Source organism: Gymnoscopelus microlampas, assembly GCF_963454915.1.
Source record: "Gymnoscopelus microlampas genome assembly, chromosome: 21".
NCBI classification, from domain to species: Eukaryota; Metazoa; Chordata; class Actinopteri; order Myctophiformes; family Myctophidae; genus Gymnoscopelus; species Gymnoscopelus microlampas.
The window spans coordinates 23168763-23195315 of NC_139958.1; the positions used below are offsets into that span (position 1 = coordinate 23168763).

Genomic DNA, 26553 nt, shown 5'->3' on the forward strand with positions numbered 1-26553 from the left:
AAGTAAATAGGATCACATTTACAAATAGACTTGTTTTTTTTGATCATCTGTGGAACGACTGGGAATATGGAAATTGGAATAAAATCAGTAAATATATACCTTTTTCGTTTTCCTTTGTGTTTAAAACTTAACTTTAAATTATTGATGCTGCTCATTAATGCATTTTACTTGTCCTCTAACCCTTGTAAATGCCTCTGAAATATGTTTTGAATAAAACAGAGATAATATACAACGTTGTTTTTGATTTGTTTTTAACCTTAAGCCGACTACTTCATTAGCCTGACTTTTTCTGATGGGTATTAGCAAAGCGCCATTTGAAAATGAAATTGCCTACTGTAACAAATTAGATAAATAAAAATGGCAGCTTATAAGCCATAACTCAAAGTTATTGTGTGTAGCAAATGATATATTTGAAATATATATATTCCACAATGACGTTATCAAAAATTGCAGTCTAAATGTCCAGTGCATGTGAAGCAAGAAATATGCATGTATTCTATTATATTACAAGTTAATTATTTGGGGTATTAAAGATGTGTGTGTGTGTGTGTGTGTGTGTGTGTGTGTGTGTGTGTGTGTGTGTGTGTGTGTGTGTGTTAGCATATTAAATGCATAGTTTAATGTCATCAGTATTTTTTTTGTATGATTAAGAGGTTTTTGCAATTGGAAACTACAGACATTTGTTTAAAATTGTCACTTAAAAATCGTCAGTGATAAAGGAACTCTGGGAGTATGAAAGTGGACCCTTCCATTTGGGCCAATTTTGGCACCCAGAATAAAATGAACACTGGAGATTTTATGGTGTGATATAGATGTGTAGCATGTTCATTTTTTTCTGGGTTTGATTACATTCATTACATTTAGGTGGCCAGTTTGATGGATTAAACTAAAAGTACCTGCTTCCACGCAAGCCATGTTATTTCAGAACAATACATTTGTGTATATATCCGGATCATGTCCCTGCATAACATCATCCTTCCCTGATATATTATACTGTATGCTCTCTTCTGCCCCCTCACGCAATCCCACCAGCATTATCCTCTGCCTATATTCCTACGGCGTGTCACAATGATCATGAATGATAGGCCTACTTTGTCATGTACTATGAATAGCACAAGAGAAGGGTTGTGAGCTTGTAGTTGTACTATTTCTTTGCTATTTTTGAACTTTGAAATGTATTAAATGTATTCACCTATATTGACATGCCAAGAATAGGGATGCCAGTGTTTCTAATAGTTAACCATTATAGCAATATGTACTGTATGTGATTACTTTAGACCGATGAAGTTTAAATAAGGTAGTAGAAATGGTAAATTTCATCTCAAATTTCATCTCAAGTCTGTTAAGACATGCCTTCACATTTTGGTTGTTGGAAATGGCACATATAATAAAGATGATCATTTGATTACTAACATTTAATTCAATACCTGTTTCGTTGATTGATTAATCAATTGTTTGGTTAATTGTTTCACCCTAGGCCTGCCAAGAAAATCTCTTTAAAGAAAGAAGATATGTAAATATTCAGCTTTTTATATAACAACCGAGGCATTTTGCAGACACTCTCATAAAGAGTGGCTCGGTGCAAGATTAGAGTAAATTACATGAACACTATAGTCAACAAATGGCAGGGTACATGGTCAGGTAAATAGAGTGCAAAAAAAAAATTACGTGCTAGAAACTAACTAGGACACCAGGTAAACCTCAAACCAAGCAGCTATGCAACTGCATAAAAAATAGGCGATAAGAACTTGAAGGTATACAAGGAATGGGGAGTGCTACGGGGTGCATGATATCTTATCACTATGCTTCATAACAAATTGTTCTGTTCTTCACATAGATGCTGACACTGTCTCTGATCTGATTAGCTATACAGTGCCTGGGAACATGGTAGATGAAATTAAAGCATTGAATGCATTTGCATGCCTATTTACTAATAGGCCGCTATTATTCAAAAAAATCCATTGTGCACATCTAACAAAATGCAAGTGCAATTTAACAGAAAAGAGAGAGTAGTGAAATCTTCGTATGACTAAATAAAACACAATTAAAACCAACTGTCACTAATTGTGTGTGCACCAACAAGACCCATGCCAATTTCATTGTGTCTCTGAACTGATAGACCTACAATAATATGGTGAAAGCTAAGTTGTGCAAAAGTTCTGATAAAAGTTAGACTATATAAATATAAAAAGTTATTCTCCTATTCATTGTAAGTGGAGCAAATCAGGATTGTATTACTCACTCACTCTCTCACACACACACACACACACACACACACACACACACACACACACACACACACACACACACACACACACACACACACACACACACACACACACACACACACACACACACACACACACACACACACACACACACACACACACACACACCTTTAAATAGAGGCAGCACTTTAGGCTGAACGCCCGCCCAGTAACAGAACGGGGAAGCATGCAAGAGGACGAATAAGAGCACTGTCACTGGCTCTTCACGTGGAACTTAGCTATTAAAACAGAAATGTCTATAGTGAATACATTGATGAGAGCACAAGAGAGGAGTGTTAGGGGTCAACTGGTTACGGTTCAAGTGTGACAGCCAGGAACAGGAAGTTGTGAACAGAATGAGATACCTGGTAATAATTGTCTTGCCTTGTCTGTCTCTCTTGATAGCCGTACCAGTTGACTATACCATGTATTCATTCTAATTCTGGAGGGAGTACATTTAGGCCTGTTCTATCTGGCACTTGTTGGGTTATTTTGAGGAGGCATGACACAAAACGGTCCTGTAACTGGTAATGGTACCACAAGAAAGGGCGAAGAACTGAAAATTGTAATTGTGGGAGATGGTGGTTGTGGAAAGACCTCTCTTCTGATGGTTTATGCCAAAGGAGATTTCCCAGAGGTAAGTTAACAAACATTTCATCTGTCATCTTTTGATAAGTGCAAAACACTTTGCACTTTCCCCATTTTGAAAACTAATTCTGAACATACTGTACATTTGAACATAATACCAATTTATTATATAACACACAGCCAATATCTATTCTAAACAATGTGACAATTAACCATAAACATAAGTGGAACAACAAAATAATTTTATATAAAAACAAAATAGCAGGATTCACATTTAGTAAACTGAAACTTAAAGTTTTCTTTGCCTTCAGATGACTGCATATTCAGCCAAAGTAATCTGTTTCCTGTTGATAGTTTGACAGTACTGACAGGTAGCATTTCTGCCTTTTGTTTGTCAAAAACAGAAGTATGCTCCATCTGTGTTCGAAAAATATGTCACCACTATCTCTCATGGAGGGAAAGACATTACACTCAACCTGTACGACACAGCTGGTAAGATCGGTGCCTTTATACAATGTAAAATAATATTATGCATGATGAACATCAACAATTCAATTACTTCTCAGTTCTTTCACAATGTGCAGATATGAGGAACAACATTACTGTGAAGCATGTTCTATGGGTGTGTTAAGCTGCCAATGCCTGGAGAGATGCAGCTTGATAGCATCCTTGACCTTTATCAGTAATGCGTATACATTCAGAGATAATGAAATGAATACAAAGTCAAAGAATTGGGGGCAAATTAAAAAATGTTTTAAATCAATAAAGGCATTTAGAAGATATATTTAATGTGTTCTTCCTTATCATCCTTCATCATTATATTTTAACTTTGATATACTGTAGTGACTAACAGCTCCTAAAGAGGAAGTGACCCGTTCATCCACCCCGTTTCTACATTCCTAACAGTGATAACACACCCTCTCTGAAATGACTTAAAGATAATTTGAATAAAAAGCAAGATTTTTAAACACCCATATAGGATATGGTCAGATGGCTCAAGCAAAAAACATATATGATTAGGTTGTGACTAGTACATTGTATTGGAATTTCCTTTTTACTGCATGTCCCTGTGATTCACTCAGGTGAATTAGTTGATTACTGTTGATTGGTTAGTTTGTTCTGTACTTCAACATTGAGTGTCCTGATTAGATCCACCCATTTGATTATAATGCAACAAGATTTGTTGGGGGAAGCAGTATTGGAAAGTAATTAAGTAGGCCTACATTTACTCAAATACAGTTACCTAAGTTCAAATTTGAGATTCTTCTACTCCATACATCTCAGAGGCAAATATGTTTTTTTTCTTTTATACTTTATTTAGATTTTTTGTCAAATAGGACACAACAATGCAAGACACCAAATGACAGACCCATAAGCTTAACAATACATACAGAAAGAAAAACAACTAGAAAACACATTTATTTGAAATTTGTAGTTACTAGTTACTCTTTATTACAAAACATACATTAACCAATTGAGCCCTATCTTATACAATCAAAAATAGCCAATCTACAAGCTCATAATGCATTGCTATGCAACACATTGTGAGCTTGTACATCTGCTATTTTGAAAGAGTTTGACAAATGTTGAAAACCTTTTAATTAATTTGTGAAATGGGACATTCTGTGTAATAAGTGCTTTTACTTGTGGTAGTAAAACATCTGAGCACTTATTCCACCACTGTTTGGGAATAAGATGCTTTGGAGGCACTGGTTCAGATGAACCACCTTCATCCTATTTATAATAACTATAGCTCATGTCCTGGAAAACCCATGACATCTTTGCAGTGTCGCCACTATGAGTGAGAAGCTTATCGTTGCATAGTTGCAGCAAGCACCCCTTACTTGAGCGGAAAAGGAAGTTGAGGCCAGGATGTGGTTTTATACATCTAGTGACTGTAGCCTATACTTGCCCTACAACATGAATCTACAGTATGGTATTGCTATAGATTCAGCCTGTCACATCAAACCAGAACATAAACTCCATTGTTTAACCATCTAAATTATAGATGTTTGTTTACTTTTATATTAAATCAGTAATGTGTGTTTAATGTTTTGTTTTTTTTCTTCATTTTTTAGGGCAGGATGATTATGATCGGTTAAGACCACTCTCTTACCAAGAAGCCAATATGGTTTTAGTCTGTTATGATGTGACCAACCCCACAAGTTTTGACAATGTCACGATCAAGGTAATCACAGCTATACAGCATTACTACATTCATTGCAACTTTGTATTTATTATCTGTTGTGCTACTAAAACAGTGACAGAGGATCAAGAAAGTACCCAACTGACATAAATGTTATCAGGAGTTTCTAATTCAGTGGTTAAAAAATAAATAAAAGTTTGATTGATTGTTAAAGAATGCCTCTGATGTTAAGCACATAATGACTCTGTTTGCATGTGGACATTGACCCCATGCAGGTATGCAGGTATGCCTCAAAAGCTAACTAGGAGTGCATACTGGAACACTCCCTTATTGAAAAGAGAAATGTCAACACAGGGGGCTGAATACAGACTAGGGAAAATAATTGAGGAATGTTGTCAGAATGTTGTCAGCAGGAGTGCATGGTAAACATGAGACATATGCCTGTGTGCAGCCAAATGATATCTGTGAAAGTATATATTTTTTAATCTTTTCAAGCTTTAAGGTTGTGTGTAGATTTTGGATAGTGATTGATTGTGAAATAATACTAATAGACATTTAATTACTGCACATTACAGCATATTTCTAGAAATAATACTACACAATAGGGCCTACACAACGTCCAGTACAACATTCAAGTATCTTGATTGTTTTTCTTTTCCTATTTGGAAATAACAGTATCAATATGGAACATTTGTAAGAAATGCTAATGGAAGGACCAGAACAAATTAAATGTGCACAAAACCCTCCAGCTTAATATGAAAAAATAATGCTTAAATCTAATTTATACTTAAATAATTCAAAACTATATGACAAAGCATGAACTAAGCTTTACTCTTTCCATCTAGTGGTACCCAGAGGTGAGTCACTTCTGTAAGGACATTCCAATCATCCTGATTGGCTGCAAGACTGACCTTAGGAAGGATAAAGAGCGTATTAGGAGACTTAAAGCCTTGGACCAGGCTCCCATCACTTACACACAGGTAATGGAATACAAAGTGTGGATATACTTAACTTCATTTATATACAAAAGAGATCTTGAGATATTTTGTTCAGTTTGACTGGTTATCCAGTGCATCATGCAACAGGAAACACTCAAATGAGTAATTGTATATACAGGTTTAATTGTGATTACGATATAACATTAAGTGTTTTATTTAACTATTTTTTCCTCCTTTAACAACACCTTAATATGTATATGTGCTTGGGAGTATAGGGTGAAGAGACCCGACAGCTGATGAATGCTGAACTATATCTGGAGTGTTCGGCAAAGCATCGGGAAAATGTAGAGGACATTTTCAGAGAGGCCACCAAAAAAGCTTTGGCAGCTCTCCGTAAGGCAAGAAGATCTAAGAGGAAGAGGCACTGTATCATCTTGTGATGATGTTGTACATGAGTCAGTGGTGCACCAGCTCACAGGACCTACAGTAACCCTTGTTAATATACCTCAATGGGAGTAACTGGGGAATAATGATGGACATTGTCTTTTCTTGTTCTTTAAAAAATATATTTTTTTAAGTCAAATGCATGCTTACAGTTTGCATGGATGGAAATTCAGTAACCACAGGGGGTTGTGTAATACAAGGCTCTTTGGCAGCAGTGTTTTCAAAACATAGGGACCTGTTATTATGGGTTGCAGGTAAATATCCCATTTTCATAACCATACCTACTCATTTCTACAGTTTCTCCCCCAAAAATCCAAAACGTTTCAAACGCTTTTTAGACAAAAAAATAAAGAAAAAAGGAAATTCAAAAAATATGACAGACATTTTGATCTACAAGCTCTCAATGTGGCACATTTTGAGTTTGTAGGCCACATTTTCTTTTGGGTCTACAGCTGAGAAATGTGGTAACCCTGTTCTGCAGGATGTGACAATGACCATCTGACATCAGGCTCAGAAGATGTCAGATGTCCGACTATATAATATTTAGTCTCCCTCAATCATCACATCTCTCCTCAGTCATACATGATGCCTCTGATGACCTGGCACAAAAAGCGGACAATTATCAAAGTGCAATGAATATCAGGTTCTATGATATGCAGGTTTTGAACCTTTCAAGTTCCGCCTTGATGAAAGAGTTTAAGAGAATGTAGCAATGCATCAAAAACATGCCGTCATCTCTTTACCACAACATGGAATATTTCTGTCAAACACATTAAGTCTTGTAATATGTGTAATATGAATCACTTATTGTCAGTGAGATTTACTTTTATATGAAATATATTTTATAGTGAAGGAGTCCTATGTTTTATTTATATTTTTATATACTTTTTTTTTCTTCAAATGAAATATATTTTCAGGTTACTTCATTTTTTTCAACTGCACAATTGATACAGTATTTCATGAATATACTTAATAAATTCTCCATTGAAAATTGACATGGACAATCAGTAGGACCAACTGCAACAATTGCCAGTGTAGGTAAAGCACCTGTTAAAAAACACAAATGCATTTCAATTTACAAAAATTCCACATGGTAAGTCTACTACATCTAGTAGCTCTGTATACATGGCAGTATGCCTCTAGTCGTAGTAACAGTGCCCACTAGTGTTAACATTCCTTCATGTATTTTATAAACAGCTACAAGATACCTATAGGGCTAATACAAGTTTTAAGGTTTGTTATAAAAACAAGTTGTATTTCTTTTGCCAATTAAAGCAAGCAGAGAAATGTCCACAATATTTGATCAAGTGTTTTATTACTTTACAGCAATGTACAGAGAATGCGAAAGATTAGACAAGTAATGTTCAGTCATTCATGTTCAGGCACACGATACCGTCTTCAGATGGATGAACATGGTTAGCACATCAGCTACACTGTATAAATGAGGAAATCTGGATATTTTTGTGCATTGTGGCAGCTCTAATGCATCGTAACATTTTGGTCTGCAACTCAACATGCTTCAACTTTTCTCAAAAGTTATATATAAATAGTGGTTGTCTTAAAGAGCAAAAATGTAACAAACACTAACGTCTTTGGATTTTCTAAACAAAAACTACAGATACTGTATCTAATGTGACAGGCTACAGGGAGAATAAGGCAATTTGAGCCATGCCACTACAATTATTCAGATCAACTCAATTGAATGCGTCTGAATTACTGTATATAAAAAAAGAAAATCCACATTACTACAGAACATTTATGAAGCACAAACCAGACAAAATTACACAAACAAATCAAAGGCTCATGATCTGGCCATAGTTAATTAGTAGATATACATTTAGTGTGTTGGTCAGTCAGAAGTATTAAACAATAATCCAGCATGTTTGTCATCATTTTGAATAGTAGTAATAATAGTAGTATTACAGTACCAGTTCCAATAGCAGCATTTTATTCATAATAGAATTCTGCAAGAAAACACAACATAGGATTGGAACAGAAATGTATTGTTCTCACCTTTCAGCACAACAAAATCATAATTCTAACAGGAATTCAACAAACTTCTTTAATCTAACCTCATGTCTTATATTTTGTGTTACCAGCATGAACAAGCATCACCAGAGTGTCCAAATCCAGAAAGCTATGGTCATGAATAATAATACCAGCTACGTTAATTTTAATTTAATTTAAAATCAAGATCTAATTTGGTCTTATTTTCTAGGCTCTGGGTGTCTAGAGATAGTCATAGCCATAGTAATAATTTCATCCTCTCCCTGGTGCTTACTCAGACAACCAGATTAAGTCTTTAGATACATTAAAATCATAAATTCATGTGGTAAAAAACCTGCAATATTACAGATGTTCACTGGCTCACTCTTTCAAGGAATACAAAATAAATAAAAAGTATGTATATATAATTTATATATGCACGTGACCAACAAAAAAAAAACGCACATATGGCTGAAATGCTTCCTCTTTTTATTTTATATTTATGACAAGGTCAAGATCTTGCATTTGTAATAAATATAAAAACAGGAAGCATTTCGGGGCCCTGTGTGTGATGAGCTTTTGTTTTTGGTCATTTGATATTTCCTGCAACAAGACAAACAGTGCTGTGCACTGGGTATCTACCTGTTGAATTAGTCTATATATACTAACCAGCCACTCCCCCCAACGGATTAAAAATTAAAAAATTAAAAGCAATGGGGAGTCAAGAATTACACATACAAATTTATGATAAAAATAACAAACAACAGAACTTTGTGCCATAACGTTACTGTATGTATTCAAATGCATTATACCCAGAGATAAAGTTGGACCACTACTACTTCACAGAAGTATGAAGTATCTACATGACAGACTTGGGTCTTCAAAGGCAAACTACACTGGCTGTGATTAATCAATGCTACCTACTGTACCATCTTTGACTTGCATATGATGCATGTGAAGAGAAGGCTCTCTTAACACGTTCATGCACTGACACATACAATAAACATCCAAAGAAAACACTTTCTGTCCAATCACTTTTTAACTACAGGTTCAAGCAACAAACCAGACTTCAGTGGTCCATCTGGCAGGTGAACTACTGTGTAAAGCAGTGGTTATCAAACCTTTTAATTTCAAGGACTTACAAACCCGTAAGTGTCCAATTTGGTTCCTAACTTTCAATAATTTAGCTGGGGACCCCCCGGACCCCACTTTGAGAACCGCTGTTGTAAAGGATTTCAGTGACTCATCTGACAGTTGAACATGACTGTGTTGTGATTGAATGTGCAGCAAGGACAACAATGCGTCATCAAAGCCCCGTAATACTTTGTTGTGTGCCAGTGCTCCGTGCCAAAAATAGCCCATCTACAATCTCACAACGTGTCGCACTGTGACGTAGACTGCCTATTTTCTGTGCACGACACTGGCGGGCAACCAAGTATAAATCAGGCTTCAGAAAGAAAAGCCAATATACCAAACACTTTGGCTAGATGTTTCTGCTGTCATCAAAGCCTGAGAGAAACCATCGCTTCAGTCCTCTCACAGCACCAAACTACTATACTTACTGTAAGTGTATAGTCTATGGAGCAATTGTGCGTGTCGTAGTTTTGCTTCAAATTAATGGCCAATTGGAGAGTCTCAGTTGTTTTGTCAGTCCTGTTTTTGCACCTTCTCTTGGTTATTCTGAAATTTTTGGTGAACAACTTTTACTGTGGTGAGAAAATTCCCCAGGAACAGGATGAGAAAGGTCAAGGCCAGCATATATACCTAGAAGAAAATAAAAAGAGGCATCACCGTCTCATTTAAAGTCATTGACATCAGGAGCTATGCATTTGTACAGATATTTCCATGTTGTGAAATGTGGTAGGGTTAGGAGTCAGCTTTGTGATAAACCTATCCCCGACTCTTTGTTATTTAACCAAGTAAAAAATAATCTCTGTGAATAGAAAGTATATGTACTGTATGTCAATCTGTCTGCAATGACTAAATACAATATCCCAGTGATCAGGGTGACACACACATACACAGTTGTCTACAACACTTGCTACGGCGTATAAGCGCATTGTTTGACCAACTCGCACGTGTCCGCAGATGCACTGACGTTAACGCACGTGCCCACGAAACTACGTGCCCGCCAGAGCAATGGGAGTCTGTCTGTGCGTGTCTTCATGGAATAATTACAACAACTGAACATGGACAGGTATAGTTCTATAAAGGCACATTTGAAAAACGTCTATAAAAATGTCTCAATAGTCTATTTCTAATCTAACATCAAACTAAAAATGGCCTGGTCAGAGCGTCTCTGTGCTCTTTCGTGATTGTGTGCGCACCTTTCGTGGTCGTACGCATTTGTGATTGTGCATATGACCAGCTATGAAATCAGCACTACAACACTGACAGTGGTTCACAAACCCATACACCTTTTTTCATGCACGGCAGCCCTAAATTATAGTTATATTTTACTCTATCACCTTATATTTATAGAATCTTTTACTACTTTGACATGACGATGACCACAACATTCAAATGAACACGCTCAATTGAAAGTATACGTTCAGGGGGTACATAAAAAAATCAGTTTCTTCAGAAATTATTAAAAATACTCTTAGAAGTTATATTGGTTAAAACACCATTATTCCACGGCAGCCCTGAATTAAACTTCATATACTCTGGGTTACCTTTGTTTATGGTTGTATCGTTTACATATTCACATGATTCTTTTGAGGTTTTAAGAACTGCGCAAGAAGGTCATAGTAATGCTGCTCACTGCCTTGCATAAGAATCGTGACTCCCCTCCCTGTCTCAAATCTGGTCTTGCTGATTTTAAGAGAAGGGCTTTAAATGTGGTTGGAGATATAGAACGGCTAGATAACATTCTCTCGATGCAGCAGATTATGAGCAAGTTTGATATAGCGAAAACAATTTCTTCAGAATATCAAACCTTATACCCATCTGTTACTACAAGACCTGTTGAGAACCTCTCTCTCTTGAAGGATACAAAGGTTAATTATGAAAATATTCAATATAATGTTTTGTGTTACTCTAGATTTGAAACTAAGGACCTATGGGAAGATGATCAGGGCACCACAATCGATTTAGCAGACTGGAAGGAGATAACATGTTAACATCCTGTCCATGTCCTAGCGTGTAACTCAGCATGGAAAAGCAGTTTAAAATCTTGCATCGACAATATAATTCCAGTCGCTAGACATAGAATGAACCCAGATTTGTCAAATCTTTTGCAACAAGTGTCAGAGAGCAGAAGACTCCTTCATTCGTTGTCTGTGGGACTGTCCACATATTGAAAGGTTTTGGTTTCAGGTTCTTATGCAGTTCAGAGAAAATATTTGAACGCTCAAGTCAAGTCTTATGACGCGCACCTTCTCCACGAGAAGAGCATACTCTATCAAAGTTTAACTGTGCTTTAAAACAGACCAAATATGTAGCAGCTTTAGAGTGGTTTTAGCTCATTGACCGCTATAACAACCGAAGGCATGAGATTATCCGTCAGGTTGTAACAACCCTACCAAGATATGTTTTTCCTTCTGTAACGGAATTTTATTTGTTAAGTGAAACTTTTGGGTAACTTCCTGAAAAAACATTCAGAAAATTACTTATGTCATACCATTACATTTACAACTTCTACAGTAGTTGTCCAGTGCAGTTCTGGTACACACTGCAGAAATCAACTGAATCAGCAATCAATGACAGTGAACCTTTACGGTTGTCACTTTGGTGGTAGAAAGCAGCTGTTACTCTCCTTCATAACCAAACAGGTTTTAGCACATAGCCAGCATTTAAAACTGCAAAACTAAACTTGAGATGAGACGCTGAAGTTGAACCCATGATTAGCTGCGGTGTGAACAAAGCTCTAGAAATGGACAGTGACAGACACATCAAGGCGAGGACCAGAGATAGTTTTACCGTAATCATAGCACATCAACCTATTACAGTATATATTGTATACAATATTAAATAGCTATATGATCTCTTTCCTTTCTCCCATTCACTCACTCTATTTTTCGCTCTCCCTCGCCTCAGAATCGCATTGTGTATGCATTTGTGTGTGAATGAGTGTGAATGAGTGAGAGAGAGGGATAACATGTTGTAACATTACATATTGGTGGGAGCAATGTGTTTGTGATCAGAAATGGTTTACAACTTGTTGTTTATAATTGGGCAAGTTGTATCACTCGTGACGCAATGGGCTGGCATGCACCGACCTGCCACAGGGTAATTCAGACTGCTGCAAACTTTCTTAAAATGACAGAAAATCTAGTCAGGCGGAAATGGGTGTGGCCTGTATTGGGATTTGCAACATGAACCAAGGAATCCAGGGAACGACCAAAAGTTCAAGAGTTACAGGCAAAAACAAATTAAGCGTCTGTTATAGCACCACCATGAGGCCGATTTGAGTGAGGCCTACTGGGAGTGTGCATGCAAAGTTTCACACCGATCTGTCCAGCGGTGTCTGAGATTAGCTGCTCACAGGCAGACTGACTCACCGACCCTGGCCGTTCCGGTATGGTAGAGATAATAACAGGGGCAACCAATAGGTGTGCATAGATTAGCTGCATCACCGACCTAGACTTTTGACTACCAAACTGCATTATGTTAAATTACATATTACATTACAGATCAAACATGAAGATTCCGTGGCCATGTGTTGTGATGCAACAATGTATTGAGTAATTGCATACAGTGACATTATTATGTTGAAATACACAGGCTGCATCATTACAATCGTTTTGCAACTGCCTCTTTGCTCAACTAAAAGAACCGTTTATTGTTTTTCCAGAACATTGTTTCAAATAACATTCACCAAGCTTTTCCTTAAAATTGTCTTTGACTGAAATGCAAGATACATATATTTTTAGATATTATACAGTATTTTGACACTACGTTCGTAATATCAACTGCTGTTCAAATGCAACAAAGGCTTACCTGCCATTCCTTACAGTCCTCACGGCCTGCCAACCGAAATAATGTCACAGAGTTGTAGAGCTGCCAAAACTGCAAAGGAGGAAAAAACCTAGTATCTTTGCAAATGGAATTACAGGATGACATCTTCTTGCCCATACATTGGTTCTGGTGTCATCTTGCTCTCTCAAGTACATTCTCTCAAACACAGAGATACACACATAGGGCCCTATTTTCACCGGTGCCTTACCTGCTACCCGTGAATTACGCACAAGGGAGCTGGCACTGTCCCTAAACGGTATCTTACGGCCGATATACCCGCTATTCATTATGCCGACTCCATTATTTGCACCTTGTGTGCCCGTGGGCGTGTTGTTGCGCTTTCCCTAAAATTGCTATCTTGCCCACACACGTTTGGGGAAGCGCATAGCAGATTCTAAAACCACCCGCTATGCCAAATTTGTTTGGTAGAGCGCGCCTGCAATGGACATGTCGGGATTTGGCCCGGCGCACAACTGCACAACATTCAGAGGCTCCCTCTCTCCTAATTCTCAACGAATCTCTGTGATTCCAATTTTCCTATAATCAGCAGATGTGAGTGTCAATTCCTTGTGTCAATTGTGTTTATATAAGACGATAGCTCTCCAAATTACACACCTCAGTTTTATTCATCCATTGCGCAGGAAATACTGAATGGATTACAATAATATAACATTCTCTATAATCTGTCGTTTGTTCTGCATTTGCTATAGCCACATCAGACCATTTTGTTTAATTAATCCAGAACACAAGCAGATTGCTGTAATTTAACCCTATAACCAGCAATGTGTGAGTGATATTTCTGTGTATCAAATATATATTTTTTCCTAGGCAACATCTCTCTTCCATGGGCAGAGAGGGAGAGAGGGTAAGATTGCATTGAGATAACAGCTTGCGCAGTCTTCTCTTAAAAGGCAATGGCATCTGGCACGTGATTGGTTTTATTATTGTTAACGCCCAAGCCACACCTACAGTATGCATAATGTAACAGATAGCGCAGGTGTTTTAGGGATATGGCTGGTGTCCGAAGACAGCAACTTTTGCACGGGAGCGCCCCCCTGCGCAACGCTAAATCCCCAAATAGTGGGTATAGAATCTTCGAACGAAAATAAGAGCCCATACTGTATTTTCTTGTTTGTTTTCGAATAATGGTCACAGAGTGAAATGATAGAGCCTGAGATAACCAGGACATTTTTTATTTAGTAATATTTTAGAAGAAATGTGTATGGGACATAATGAGCACATGACTAGATAGCTGTGACTCAGATTATACGGGGGTAGTTAGAGAATTTGTTACACATGTCTTGCTGTTGTTAAAAAGAATCTCCAATCAACTTCACATTCGTCTGGAACCAGGCTATAGAGACTGAAGTATTAGTTTTAACTTACATGGCCAAAGAATAGGAAAGGCAAGAGAAAAGTGAGGCCTCTCCACATCCAGGATTGAAATCCCTCTGCAGACATAGAAAAATGAATCAGCAACTTTGTTATGAAACAAATTAAGTATGATCAAATTTCAACATGAAAAGCTTGCCAGGATGTTAAAATGATTGCAGAGATGATGAGGAGATTAGAGTACCAACTAGTCAAGTTTGTAATCTTTACAATAAAATACAGAGACAAGAGCTTGTGTGACTGACCACATGCACAGTAATGAGGATCAAGCTATTCTTTTGTTATTGTTGTAGTATCATTTGTCATTTAATCCAGGATATATAAAATATGCACCATGAGAAGTTATAATTCAAAAACAAGCTTTATCATCCAATATTGTTTGATGTGCATACTAAACCTTTGTCCCCAGATAGTCAGAATTTAATTCATAATTAAATTGAATCATTCTTTGTTAGCTTTTACTCAATTATTGATTTTTTGATGCTTGTATTATTCTAATAAGCAGCCTATACTAAGGCAGAAAATCAATGGTGGTTTTCAGTCTGGCAAAGGGTGCTCACATCAGCCTTGGAAAACGGCTAAGGCCCTGGTCAGACAACATCGGCGGACTCGCCAGAAGCGTCAGCTTCCCTGTTTACTTACATTCTATGGGAAAAACGGGGAGGAGCGTCCCGTTGCGTCACATTGTTGACTTCACGCACTGGAGTGCGTGAAGTTGCATGTGAAGCGCCAGGTTCAACCATTGATGAACCATGACCAGGCACCACCCAATGGGACAGACACGCTAACGCTATGCGTTGACTCCTCTTGGCAGCCATTTTGCTTACTGTTTTCTTTCATGTACACTCTCGTATTTCAATGAATGTAAACATATTTTAAAAGTCGATTGATTTATGGCCTGAATGCTTTACACAGTTTACCGATAGGAATACCCCCCCATCTGATGAGCAGTATAGCATTCTAATAAATAAAGTATCCCAAATAAATGAGAAGCACAGTTTCACATCCAACACAGACATAAGCTACAAAAAAAATCATATGTGCTTTTTCACAAATTAAACCCTTATAAACCCTTACAAATATGAATTGCTATTCATAATTATTCATGTAATTAACATAATGCTATTCATAATGACATAATGCAATGGTTTCGCATTTGAAAACAATGACACTGGAACACTGGCACTTTGTCTGCACTACCCACAGCCATGCAAGATCATGATGGGAAATGGACGTCACACATCGGCTTGTCACTATGACGCATCCGACGCAGTTTTCTGACCATAGCTTAAGTGATCATGTGCCTGAAAAGGTTGCCCACCCCTGGTTTACAATAACTCACACGCCCTCCCACCAACTTGCTCAAGCAATTCTGGCATGTGTAACTCAGAATACCCATGTGTAGCAACACTCAGCCAGTACCTCACCTTTACCCTATTTTCCCCCAGACATGGAGCTGCTGATGGCTGAGGACGTCAAAGCATTGCAATCATGATGACCCAAAATAGCATAAAACATACCCACTGTGAGATCCAGCTGACTTCTCTCTCCCAAGGCTCGCAACCTGTATAAGCAACCACTCTGGTAATAATATTGCAGAAACTGAACCATGCCTGAAAAGACAAAGAAATGGTTTTCAGTATGCACAGTCTAACATTCAGTCTTATAAGTCAGGATATTGCAGGTATCTTAAAAAGACACATTCATGACTCTTTTCAATCAGACAAAGAGAAGAAAACAAATGTCAAGGTTGTATGCTTCATAAATCATATGTTTTGACATGTGCAGTGGTGTTTTGGTTGCTGTACGGGACACCATGGTATCAGACCAGTTATTTGTCACGCGCATGTGCAGGTACGGCACGGTACGGCGCGTGCATGCTAGAATGCCAGGAAAAAACGTATCGTACCGCCAGGAAAGAAAATCACCATTACACAATTGGACACATCTCTCAGTATCGCCAGTGTCAAATGCCATTTCCACATAACAAATTAGATAGGCTACAAGTTTTGGAAGTTGGAACACCACATTTGACAATATATTATATACTGTATATAATTCATAATACCAAAGATAATTATTTTAGATCTTTTAACAAGGCTCTGGAACTTAAGATAGTATTTGTGAATTAGCAACACAGCTGGGTTTTACTGCGGTTTTATTAGCCTGCATTTGCTTTTAATAGCAAGATATAATTAAACCAAATGTTATTGGTCCCCCTTTGCATATAACATGAGGATGACCTACAACAAAGGTCTGTGTGGTAAATAAAATAAATGGTGCATTTAAATAGCGCTTTTATCCAAAGCTCTTGACATAGATTGTGCATTACCTTCACCCATTCACACACACATTCATACACCGGTGGCGGAGACCATGCCGCCCCTCTGACCCATGTGTCACTATGCCAGTTAAATGAACACAAAGGATTTTACTGTGCAGGGTTAGTAAATACTTACTCTGATAGATGGAGAAAGCAAGGAATTGGCTTCTGAACCTTTGATACATGGGCCCCTCAGGCCTATGAAATGAAACAGAGGAGACACATCAATACAGACCAGGCTCAGATAATGTGTATTATCAAATTCACTCATCAATTAGTTCATTAACAAAAAATGTTAAATGAGTGTAAGTGATGTTGCTAAAACTTAAAGCTCAGTATTCCGATAGCAATCACTACTATTGAGTATTTATTCAGTAACAGGGGTATCGCCATCTCTCCAGCTTTTTAGTAAACAGAACATACAGTACATGTTCATATCGGATACCAATTTGATCCAATCAGGTGAGAGAAGCACACAACGATCATTTATCAGCTTCAATGTTCGTGTTTTTTCTGCACATTTTTCTGTTTAATTTCTCCCACTTTCACTTGTTACTTTTACATCCTGTATAACATTTCTCTCCTGATTGGATACATTTGGTATTCTCACCAGAAAATGCATTTTGTGAGCCGGAGAGACTGGGAGACCACTGTTACTGAAAAATGCTATATAGCAATTATTACTATCAGAATAGGCTGCACATTGTACAGAGTGCTGCTGCTAGGCTTTTAACTAAACCAGGAGAACATATGACTCTTATTTTAACTATACTGGAGGCCTGTCTGCTTTAGGATTGCATCATTTTAAAATGATACAGATGAGACACATCAGTACATTAAGCACTCCAGTAGGTTACTGACCGTTTGTCTAAAAGATAAAATGCCATTTCTTTTTACATGATGAAATCAATGACAAAGAAAAAAACCTACCAGGTAAGCATGACACCTGACAGAAAGGTGGATACATAATGATGTGACACCCACCACCCTTTAATCCTAAGAAAAAAAAGGAAGAACAGAAACCATGTTAAAATTGTATCTTTAGCGAGGTTGGGAACAATTTGAACTTTAAAGTGTGTCTGTATCTTCTAAGCATAAAATTATTATTACACACCTGGAACCATTGCTCATGAGAATGCTTTCCCTTATAGTCAAGGTGCAGTAATACCAAACAAGCAAAAAGTTGAAGATTTCATCTGTGACACTGAGAAAAACAACAAAAACTTCAAAACTGCAGCCTTTTTTGATATTCCAATTTAAAAAGTTAGTCTTGGAGATGATCAATCTCCAAATTAATTTAACTCACCGATAATTGAGGAAGAAGAGACAGGTTATGGCCCCAAACAGCAGAATTATTGTCATAACAAGCTTGAATTTCTCATACTCATCTTTGTAGGCAAATCTATACATGAACGGAAGACAAAGCGAATTAGAGAAACTGAGAACATTTAAACACAACAAGATTATTTAAAGGCGTTTAAAAACACAACATACTTTGCCTGGTTGGTGAGAAGAGTTACATTTACATTGCCCAGGACCAAATTTAGGTATAATCTGAAATAGAATGACAAACAATAAATACTCACAATATTTAATAACAGGCATGCTAACTGGCTAGGGGTGAAAAAGGTGTGTGAGCAAGGGGAAGAAAGACCCACTAGGGATATGTCCTCTCTCTGTAGAAGGCTGTTGGCCGTCTCATTATGACATAAGACTTTTTTTTCCTGTGCATGTCGGTTTTGTGTCAGCAAAGTAAGCTGCCCTGGTTTATTTCTTATTTGTTGCACACATCCAAACACACGTATCATCTTTCGCTTAATGAAAATGTAGCAGACTTCTGGGACACAACGCCCCTCTCTGGGGTTGTGTCCCAGAGAGGCCACAACCCCAGACCCTTCTAAGCATGCATAATTTTTTTCACTTTGAGTAGGCTTGCATCAGTCTTTCCCTTTGAATAACCCCCCACAAAATAAATGAGCTGGATCTGCACAAATCATGTAGATGATCCATTTCTGATTCAAAATAGAGAATTTTGCCAAAAGGTGGCAAGTTTGTATGCCTGTAATAAGTAATCCACTTAACATTACATGCAACACACAAGAAAAGTACTGACCCATTCTTCTTTGGTAAATATGCTTCCATATCAAAGAACACATTTTCCTTATCTTTGATTTGTGTTTGGATATCCTGTATTAGTGTCAATTCTTTCTCATCACATGTTTGTACACACCTGTGAAGCAAAAAAAGTATCTTGTTATAGTGTCAATTCTTTCTCATCACATGTTTATACAGACCTGTGGAGAAAAAAAGTATTAGACAGGCATATCAGTTTAATTTTACACATTAGGTTGTACTGGTTACTCCTACCCAAGATCGGAGACCCGAAATGACAGGAGTTATTTACACATTCAAATGTGCTGGGTTTCACAGTAAATGTTAATGATTTTCAGTTTCTTTCCATAATCAAGATATTGATTATCATATCAGAGATATTGCACATCATATCATATAAACAGCTTTTGAAACAGTTTGTTTGAAACACAATGAGATACCTTGTGTAAAATATGCCATGCAAATAAAGTTTACCATGGGCTAATTCAGTGGAACTCATTTTGACTACCAAAAACGTACTTTTTTAGGCTGTATCGGAGGTCTTTGAGAGATTTCCTCTGTTTACCGATGGCACTACTGCATGTTGCTTGAAGATTTGTGAGCTCCTCAAGTTTCTGCCTGTAGATTTTGTGACTTTCCTGGGGGTCAAATGTCATATGGTTAACTGTACACTGAAAAGCCAAACAGTACAATACAATATCATCCTTCGTTGCCTTCATCTGAAACTCATTTATATTTTACATTATTTCAGACCATTTTCCACAGCATATTTTGACAATTTCTTTCCAAAATGTGAAAAAGTAAAGTATGCTTTTGGTATGCTTTGGTCCATGTGAAATGGTCAATTTCACATTGAGGTGCCCACTCTTCCTGTATCCTCTGAAACCACCCAGGTTTTAAGCCATGTATTAAAACATAACATTTTTAAGCAGGTTATTCCAGCAGTATTTCAAAAGTGTAACCATTTTAAGTATGTTTTAATGGTACTGGACAGTTAGGCGAGTAGCGGTGAATATGTATGCTAGACTAGAGCTAGCCTTGGATCAAGACAATAATAGATGTATTTTTATCAATTTTGATATGTTTGTATCAGATAAGATCAGATAATAAGATACAAAAATATCAAAAGCGATAAAATACATCTATGATTGTCTTGATCCAAGGCTAGACTAGAGCCAAGTCAACACAAACTCCAGAAAGTACAAGTCAAAAAAGAAATGTTCTCAAATGTGGACCTGCTCTATGGATAATAATGAAAAGTAATTCTGCGAGACTGAATAATGTTTGTCAGGAAGGAATTTAAATACTTCAGGTTGGCCTGTCCAACAGCCTGTCACAGAAAACCACCTTTTGACACCTTTAATGACATCACAGATTCACTGCTCTCTGTCTCCTGTGGCTTCTGGGACACCGCTGTCTGGATTACTCACTGCTTTAGATGTATTACTATTCACCAGTCAATCCCCACAAGTAAACATAAGTCATCGTTAGATTGTATACCAAAGTCGTGTTCAGGGTTGCCAGATCTGCTTATTATAATTTCCCCGCAAGATTTTATTTGAAAATAGCCGATCTACAAGCTCACAACGCGTCATATCGCGACGCGTTGTGAGCTTGTAGATCGGCTATTTTCAAATAGCTGATGTACATGTTAAAGTGCTCTTGTGGCCCATAGTCGCTTCTTTTGGGCTGGTTTTCCTAGACCTGGTTGCTTGTTTCTCTCACAGAATCTGGCAACACTGGTCGTGTTCCCATTTAAAACAAAACCCCTCCATTCACGAATCGAGCTAAAGTTAGCAAGGTAATGTAGGCTAACATGCATTAGCTGATTACTGATCAAAATGCTGTTGGTAGGTATATTGTTATTATTATGTTTATATGTTACATATAGGACAGGAACACCAAAGAACCCATGAGAGCAACACGTATGTCATCCACGTCGTGTTGCAACATGACCCAATGTATGTAGAAATCACAGGAACTTAGTCAAGGCTTGCTGTTGCGCGGCTTTGCTAACTTGACTAGCTGATGGTTATTAATATTCATTGTGATTACAGATCGATCACCTGCAGTTGTTGATGTTCGTTGTCGATTTCTTCCCACTCCGTTTGTAACCTCGGCAACAACGACATGGTGATGTTTTTGATGTTGGGCTCCAGAAGAAGCAGGTTATCTGCTATAGTTCCCTCTCCTAGTTTCTACTGTATCAGTCAGAGGGAGAGAGTGGCTGCTCATGGTCACTCAGACAGACAATGACCAGTGTTGCCAGGTTTAGAGAGACAAATAAGCAACCAGGTCTAGGAAAACAAGTCCAAAAGAAGCAACTTGAGATGCGACGCGGCGACATTACAAAGTCTAAACCAGTTGTGCTATAAACACGCCCCCTTCTGTGGCCAACGCGGAAGTGCCTTTTTCAAACAACCGCGGACTATTTCTTTTCGCCGATAAAGTATAGTTTTGGACCATGACGGAGGCGCGCCGACTCAGCAGACCTTGAGGCCGAGGAGACGCGCCCGAGCGCCTCCAGGCGCGAGTGCCCGCGTCGACCGGCCAATGGTCTGCTAGTCGACTCAGCGCCGTTCGAGTTATGTACCGATAGGGACAGAATAGTAAATAATGTTTTGGTGAGAGCGTTTGCCCCAACTGTCACTCAAAGTGGCTACTGGCCAATCACAGCGCGTCCTTGCACAAGCGTATTGGCCAATCATGCACAACTGGTTTAGACTATGGAGTCACGCTGCGACGCGTTGTGAGCTTGTTGTAGATCTACTATTTTCAAAAACTCCTCTCTCGGTAAAATGTGGAATATTTGGAATATTTTTCGAAACATTCTAACAACACAAATGCTCTCGTATGCTGGGCACAAAACATTTCCATGAAAATATTTGAGAACCACTGGTTTAAATAATAATTAAAACGTTTGGAAGCATGCCTAAATAAGCAACTACAGTTTAGAAAGAAGCCCAATAAACCGCAAGCCGCAACTACCAATATTTACAAGCAACTTTACAGAAAAAGAAGCCCAAAGCAGCTTATAATAAGCGGACATGGCAACGCTGACAATGACGGTGAGCCGTTTCTTCAGACATAATAGTTGCGCGCCAGTGTCGCGAGGCTGAAAATATCAGATCTACAAGCTCACAGCGCGTTGCACAGTGGAGGAGTGACGCACTGTGAGCTTGTAGATCTGACATTTTCAGCCTCGCCACACTTTGAACGCGCAAACGCCTTTCTGCTGCCGATCTACACTGAGCATGCGCACTACGTAATATACTTAACAGATCTACAAGCTAACAGCGCCTTGTATCATAATAATCCAGTTTGTAGATCTGTTTTTTCCCTTTATTTTATTTTTTTGGCAAGAAGTGACGCCCTCTCGTGGTGGAATATACAATTGCAACCTACACTCGTGCGTCTATTCTATTATGTATTGGCAGTGGTGGAAAAAGTACTAACATCTTTTACTTAAGTAAAAGTATCAATGCGGCAATGTAGAATTACTCTGTTACAAGTAAAAGTCCGGAAATGGCCGAAATGTATAATGTAGATAATTATTTTAATAATAATAATGATAATAATAATAATTTTAAAAATAACTAAAATGTTCAAATGCCTCCGAGATGTAAGGGTAGAAGTAAAAGTACGTGTATTGGTGTTTAACCACTATAAATAAACTGCTATACTATGTGCAGTTTTCTTTTAGCCAATATTTGTACGTGTATGTTGTAATTGTATCATGCTTGAGTTGCTATGGTTACCAGGCATGCTGTGCTTGCCAGTCTTCTGCGTTTGCTGGCTTGGCTGCAGCGAGCAGAGCAGACTATTGGATATAGTCAGATTAAATAAGTCAATGTTTTTTGTTTTATGCTGTGAAACTGGCGGATTACGTTTAGAAGGAGTTATTCACTTGGACACATTGCTGAGGTAGGCTACTGTATCCAACTAGCTTCTACTTGCTTGTTGTAATAGATTGTTCAAGTAGTTGTAGGCTACTGCAGGGTTGGGTCAAATTACTTGACGAATTAAATATAGTCAGATACTGAAAACAAATTACATTGGCAATTTACATAGTAATTACATAGTGATTAACGTAATCCCTTGAAATACAAAATCTGAATAATTTCGATTATACTGCGAAATCAAGCATTGAAAATATTGCACCTTATACAAAACATGGATGCAGTCACAAAAACGGGTTCCACAAACATTCACTTTTCTCTTTAAAAATGTCATTGTGACGATAAACATTATGGTGTGGTCTATTTTGCAACTGATGTGGGCCTTATCCCTTTATCTCATTCATTAACACATCAAAGCCTCCCCCAGTGGACCCAACCCCCATCCCATACCACCACACTTTTCACCTCAGCTCAGGTGTACAGGCTTCACAGAGTGGGGTTCGGGGGGGGGGGAGTAGCTTTGGAGGATGGACAAAATTCTAATCAAGATTCCTTGACAATGTAACTATCTAATTACACATTATGAATGTAGTCTGGGTGTATTATTGTTACTTTATTTCATAATTTGATTAATCCACATCACATAGTCAGCTACTATCCAACCCTGTGCATACCCTAGTTCATTTATCTTAAATTTGGCGAAATGACCAAGTAAATTAACTGACAAGAACTGAAGAACACATACAGTATGTGACTCCCAAGATACAAAAGAAACCTATTTTTTTTAGATGGTGGCAATAACCCTGCCTCTGAAAAACTGGTAGGCCTACCTTGTTTGAACGTATAGTCTATGCTAGAATATAGTTTGTCATATTTCATAGTAAGCTATTTATTATTCATGCCAATTGCAAATGCCCATTGAAAATCTTCTCAGAGGTTCCAGGTTTTGTCATTGTAACCACAGATGACAGTGTGGTCCCTGAGTTTTTCCAGCATTGCAAGCAACTGTTTATAAACTGTCTAGATCATGGTTGTAGCATATGCTATTTCTGTTCCAGGTGACTTTTACCTTTACAGTAGCTCAAGCCATGCCATATTTGAAAAAAGCTCAAAAAGACCCACCACTGGCCAAACGATGGGACACAAAGGCACAGAAATGTGGACTGCGACACTCTGTGTACTCTGTCAATGGAGATGAATACAAAGGAGAATGGATGGATAACAAGAAGCATGGTAAATGGCAGTCTGACATTATCACAATTTTCAACATTATCTCCTTTTATCTGTTGTAGTTCATATTCTATTAACCTGCCATAAAACCGAGCAATATTCTGTGAATCTCTGAAATGCCACCAAAGTTGAGATGAAAAGTTTACTCCAGTGAGTGTGAATGTGAAAACTACAACTCCACTTCCTGGATTTTAACCACTATCCTCAGTGGCCGTGGCATGATTGACCTTGTTCAGGCAAAATAGCAATCTTGACTTAAAAATATGGGTTGATGTCCATTAGACTGTTATAGGAACACTGAGAATGAAAGGGGAATTTCCTCTGACAATATGGATTCTATATAGACTATGATAACATCAAATGCATACAAAGTTGGATAAAGGTTTAACTAATGAGAGATTTGTGATTGTCCAATTGCTTCTGGGTACACAACAGCTAATATATTTGACCGTTGATTTTGTCTAGGAAAGGGTACTCACATTTATAAGAAGGATGGGGCCATCTATGAGGGCGACTGGACAAATGGAAAACGTGATGGATATGGTGCTTACAGCAAACTACTACCAGGATCCAATGAGTATGCAAGAAAATACTCAGGTTGCTGGAAAAATGGCAAGAAACATGTATGTATTTGAAACACAGATTCCCATACACACTGTTCAACACCTATTTAACACTCCTTGAGATTTCTTTTTCTCTCATCCTCCACAGGGGTACGGGACATTCTTCTACAGTAACTCGGCTGTCTATGAGGGACATTGGTCTGAAGATAAAAGGAGTGGATGGGGACGAATGTACTATGACAATGGAGACATATATGAGGGAGAGTGGATGGAGGACAAACACCACGGACAGGGGACGTTTCGATTTGGTGAGAACGATGACCAGGCTTCGATTTGCAAAAGAAAACAAAAACAGAGGGGGTTAATTTCCTTACCCACTTATGCTCTTATACTTTGTTGTAGGACAAATTGCGAAAATAGACGATTTATAAGCTTATAGATCTGCTATTTTCAAAAATGTTGAATTATAAAAGAAAAGAAGACAAATTTGCCTGCACACTAGTCCCTATTCTGGGGCGAACATTGCAATGTGTTGTGAGCTTGTAGACCTGCTCTATATACTAGAGGGCCTAGTATAGGGCTCTGGGGGACTATGGTAACCTAAGTATGTGGTAATATTATCAAACATAAATATCAAACATAGGTGGTATCCATTTCCCAAAACAATATGCATGTATTTAATTCAGTCTGACCAGAAGCAGGGATAAAACAGGCAGGGATATCAACAGCATAGGCATGGATCCTCCATCCTTCCCAGTAAATCTGCATGTTGCATTATTCTTCATATTTAGATTTAGAATTCAGCGAGGCAGTCTAGTGAATGCTAAAGTTTAACTTTCTTGTATTAAAGCAAATGAAAACAGTTACGAAGGAACCTGGAAAGATGGGAAGAAGAATGGTTGCGGAAAGTTCCACTATCTGAACAAAGGTCAGCTTTTCGAGGGGTTTTGGGTGGATGGAGTTGCTAAAACTGGAACTCTGTCAGATTTTGGAAGAGATGAAGCACCAATGCCAACAACGTATCCAATTCCAAAGGTATATTTTGAATCTGTTGACATCTATTTCCTCCCTTTATAATCATAATTTGTTTTCTTCTGACTATCCTGCGATGTGTTTTCTCACACTCAAAGTGTGAATACATTGTGTTTTTCAAGGTATACCTGCTGGATACAGCATTGGTTTTGATGGAAGCCCAAGCCGTCTACCACAATCAGTGCTGATAAGATCACCAGCATACCAAAACCTAGGACTTCTACAATACAATCTGCAGATCTCACTTGTAGTAACCTGTATGCCATCATGAATTCAAGGCGGTCTCACTCCTCAGTATCATGATGTCTTAGAAATGATAGAGCTATGTGATTAAAACACATAGTGACTTAAAATGGAATATATAGGCCATTGACCAACATAGATAGTCACCTCTGGCTACTGTTACTGGAATTTACTAGTTCTGCTAGATTTGCCTTTGACAATCTACTGTCAATGGTCATATAAAGCTTTATTGGCCTGTAATAGCCCTAACAGCGTAAAAAATAAATAAATACTAAGAACTATAAACGTAGCTACAGGAATGCAGCAGCCAATCTCATTGGCTCACAATACTGTCTGTCCCTTCAGAGGCCTGGAGGAGGAGTTATAAAGTCTTCTGCTGGTAGGCCTATATAAACAACCTCCTGTACTATTCCTTGGTGCACTACTGCACT

General features: G+C 38.0%; 3 protein-coding genes across 3 annotated transcripts; 2 read left to right on the top strand and 1 right to left on the bottom strand.

Moving 5' to 3' along the window:
- The first annotated feature begins 2440 nt into the window (after window positions 1–2440).
- On the top strand, window positions 2441–7679 carry rhof (ras homolog family member F). Its single transcript, XM_084046883.1, has 5 exons — window positions 2441–2904; window positions 3260–3347; window positions 4934–5043; window positions 5847–5981; window positions 6215–7679. Exons 1-5 carry the CDS (start codon window positions 2770–2772, stop codon window positions 6377–6379), a joined length of 633 nt encoding a protein of 210 aa, XP_083903009.1. The 5' UTR covers window positions 2441–2769; the 3' UTR covers window positions 6380–7679.
- Window positions 6504–21403, bottom strand: tmem120b (transmembrane protein 120B). Its single transcript, XM_084046881.1, has 12 exons — window positions 21222–21403; window positions 19675–19793; window positions 19157–19273; window positions 18538–18597; window positions 18350–18445; window positions 18158–18247; window positions 17974–18039; window positions 17180–17241; window positions 16241–16333; window positions 14715–14779; window positions 13311–13379; window positions 6504–10133 (listed from the first exon to the last, which is right to left on the bottom strand). Exons 1-12 carry the CDS (start codon window positions 21285–21287, stop codon window positions 10017–10019), a joined length of 1020 nt encoding a protein of 339 aa, XP_083903007.1. The 5' UTR covers window positions 21288–21403; the 3' UTR covers window positions 6504–10016.
- Window positions 21404–24142: 2739 nt separating this feature from the next.
- Window positions 24143–26248, top strand: morn3 (MORN repeat containing 3; the record flags this gene model as incomplete). Its single annotated transcript, XM_084046963.1, has 5 exons — window positions 24143–24287; window positions 24750–24907; window positions 24996–25155; window positions 25698–25882; window positions 26002–26248. 5 exons carry the CDS (start codon window positions 24143–24145, stop codon window positions 26065–26067), a joined length of 714 nt encoding a protein of 237 aa, XP_083903089.1. The 3' UTR covers window positions 26068–26248.
- Between the last annotated feature and the right edge of the window lie 305 nt (window positions 26249–26553).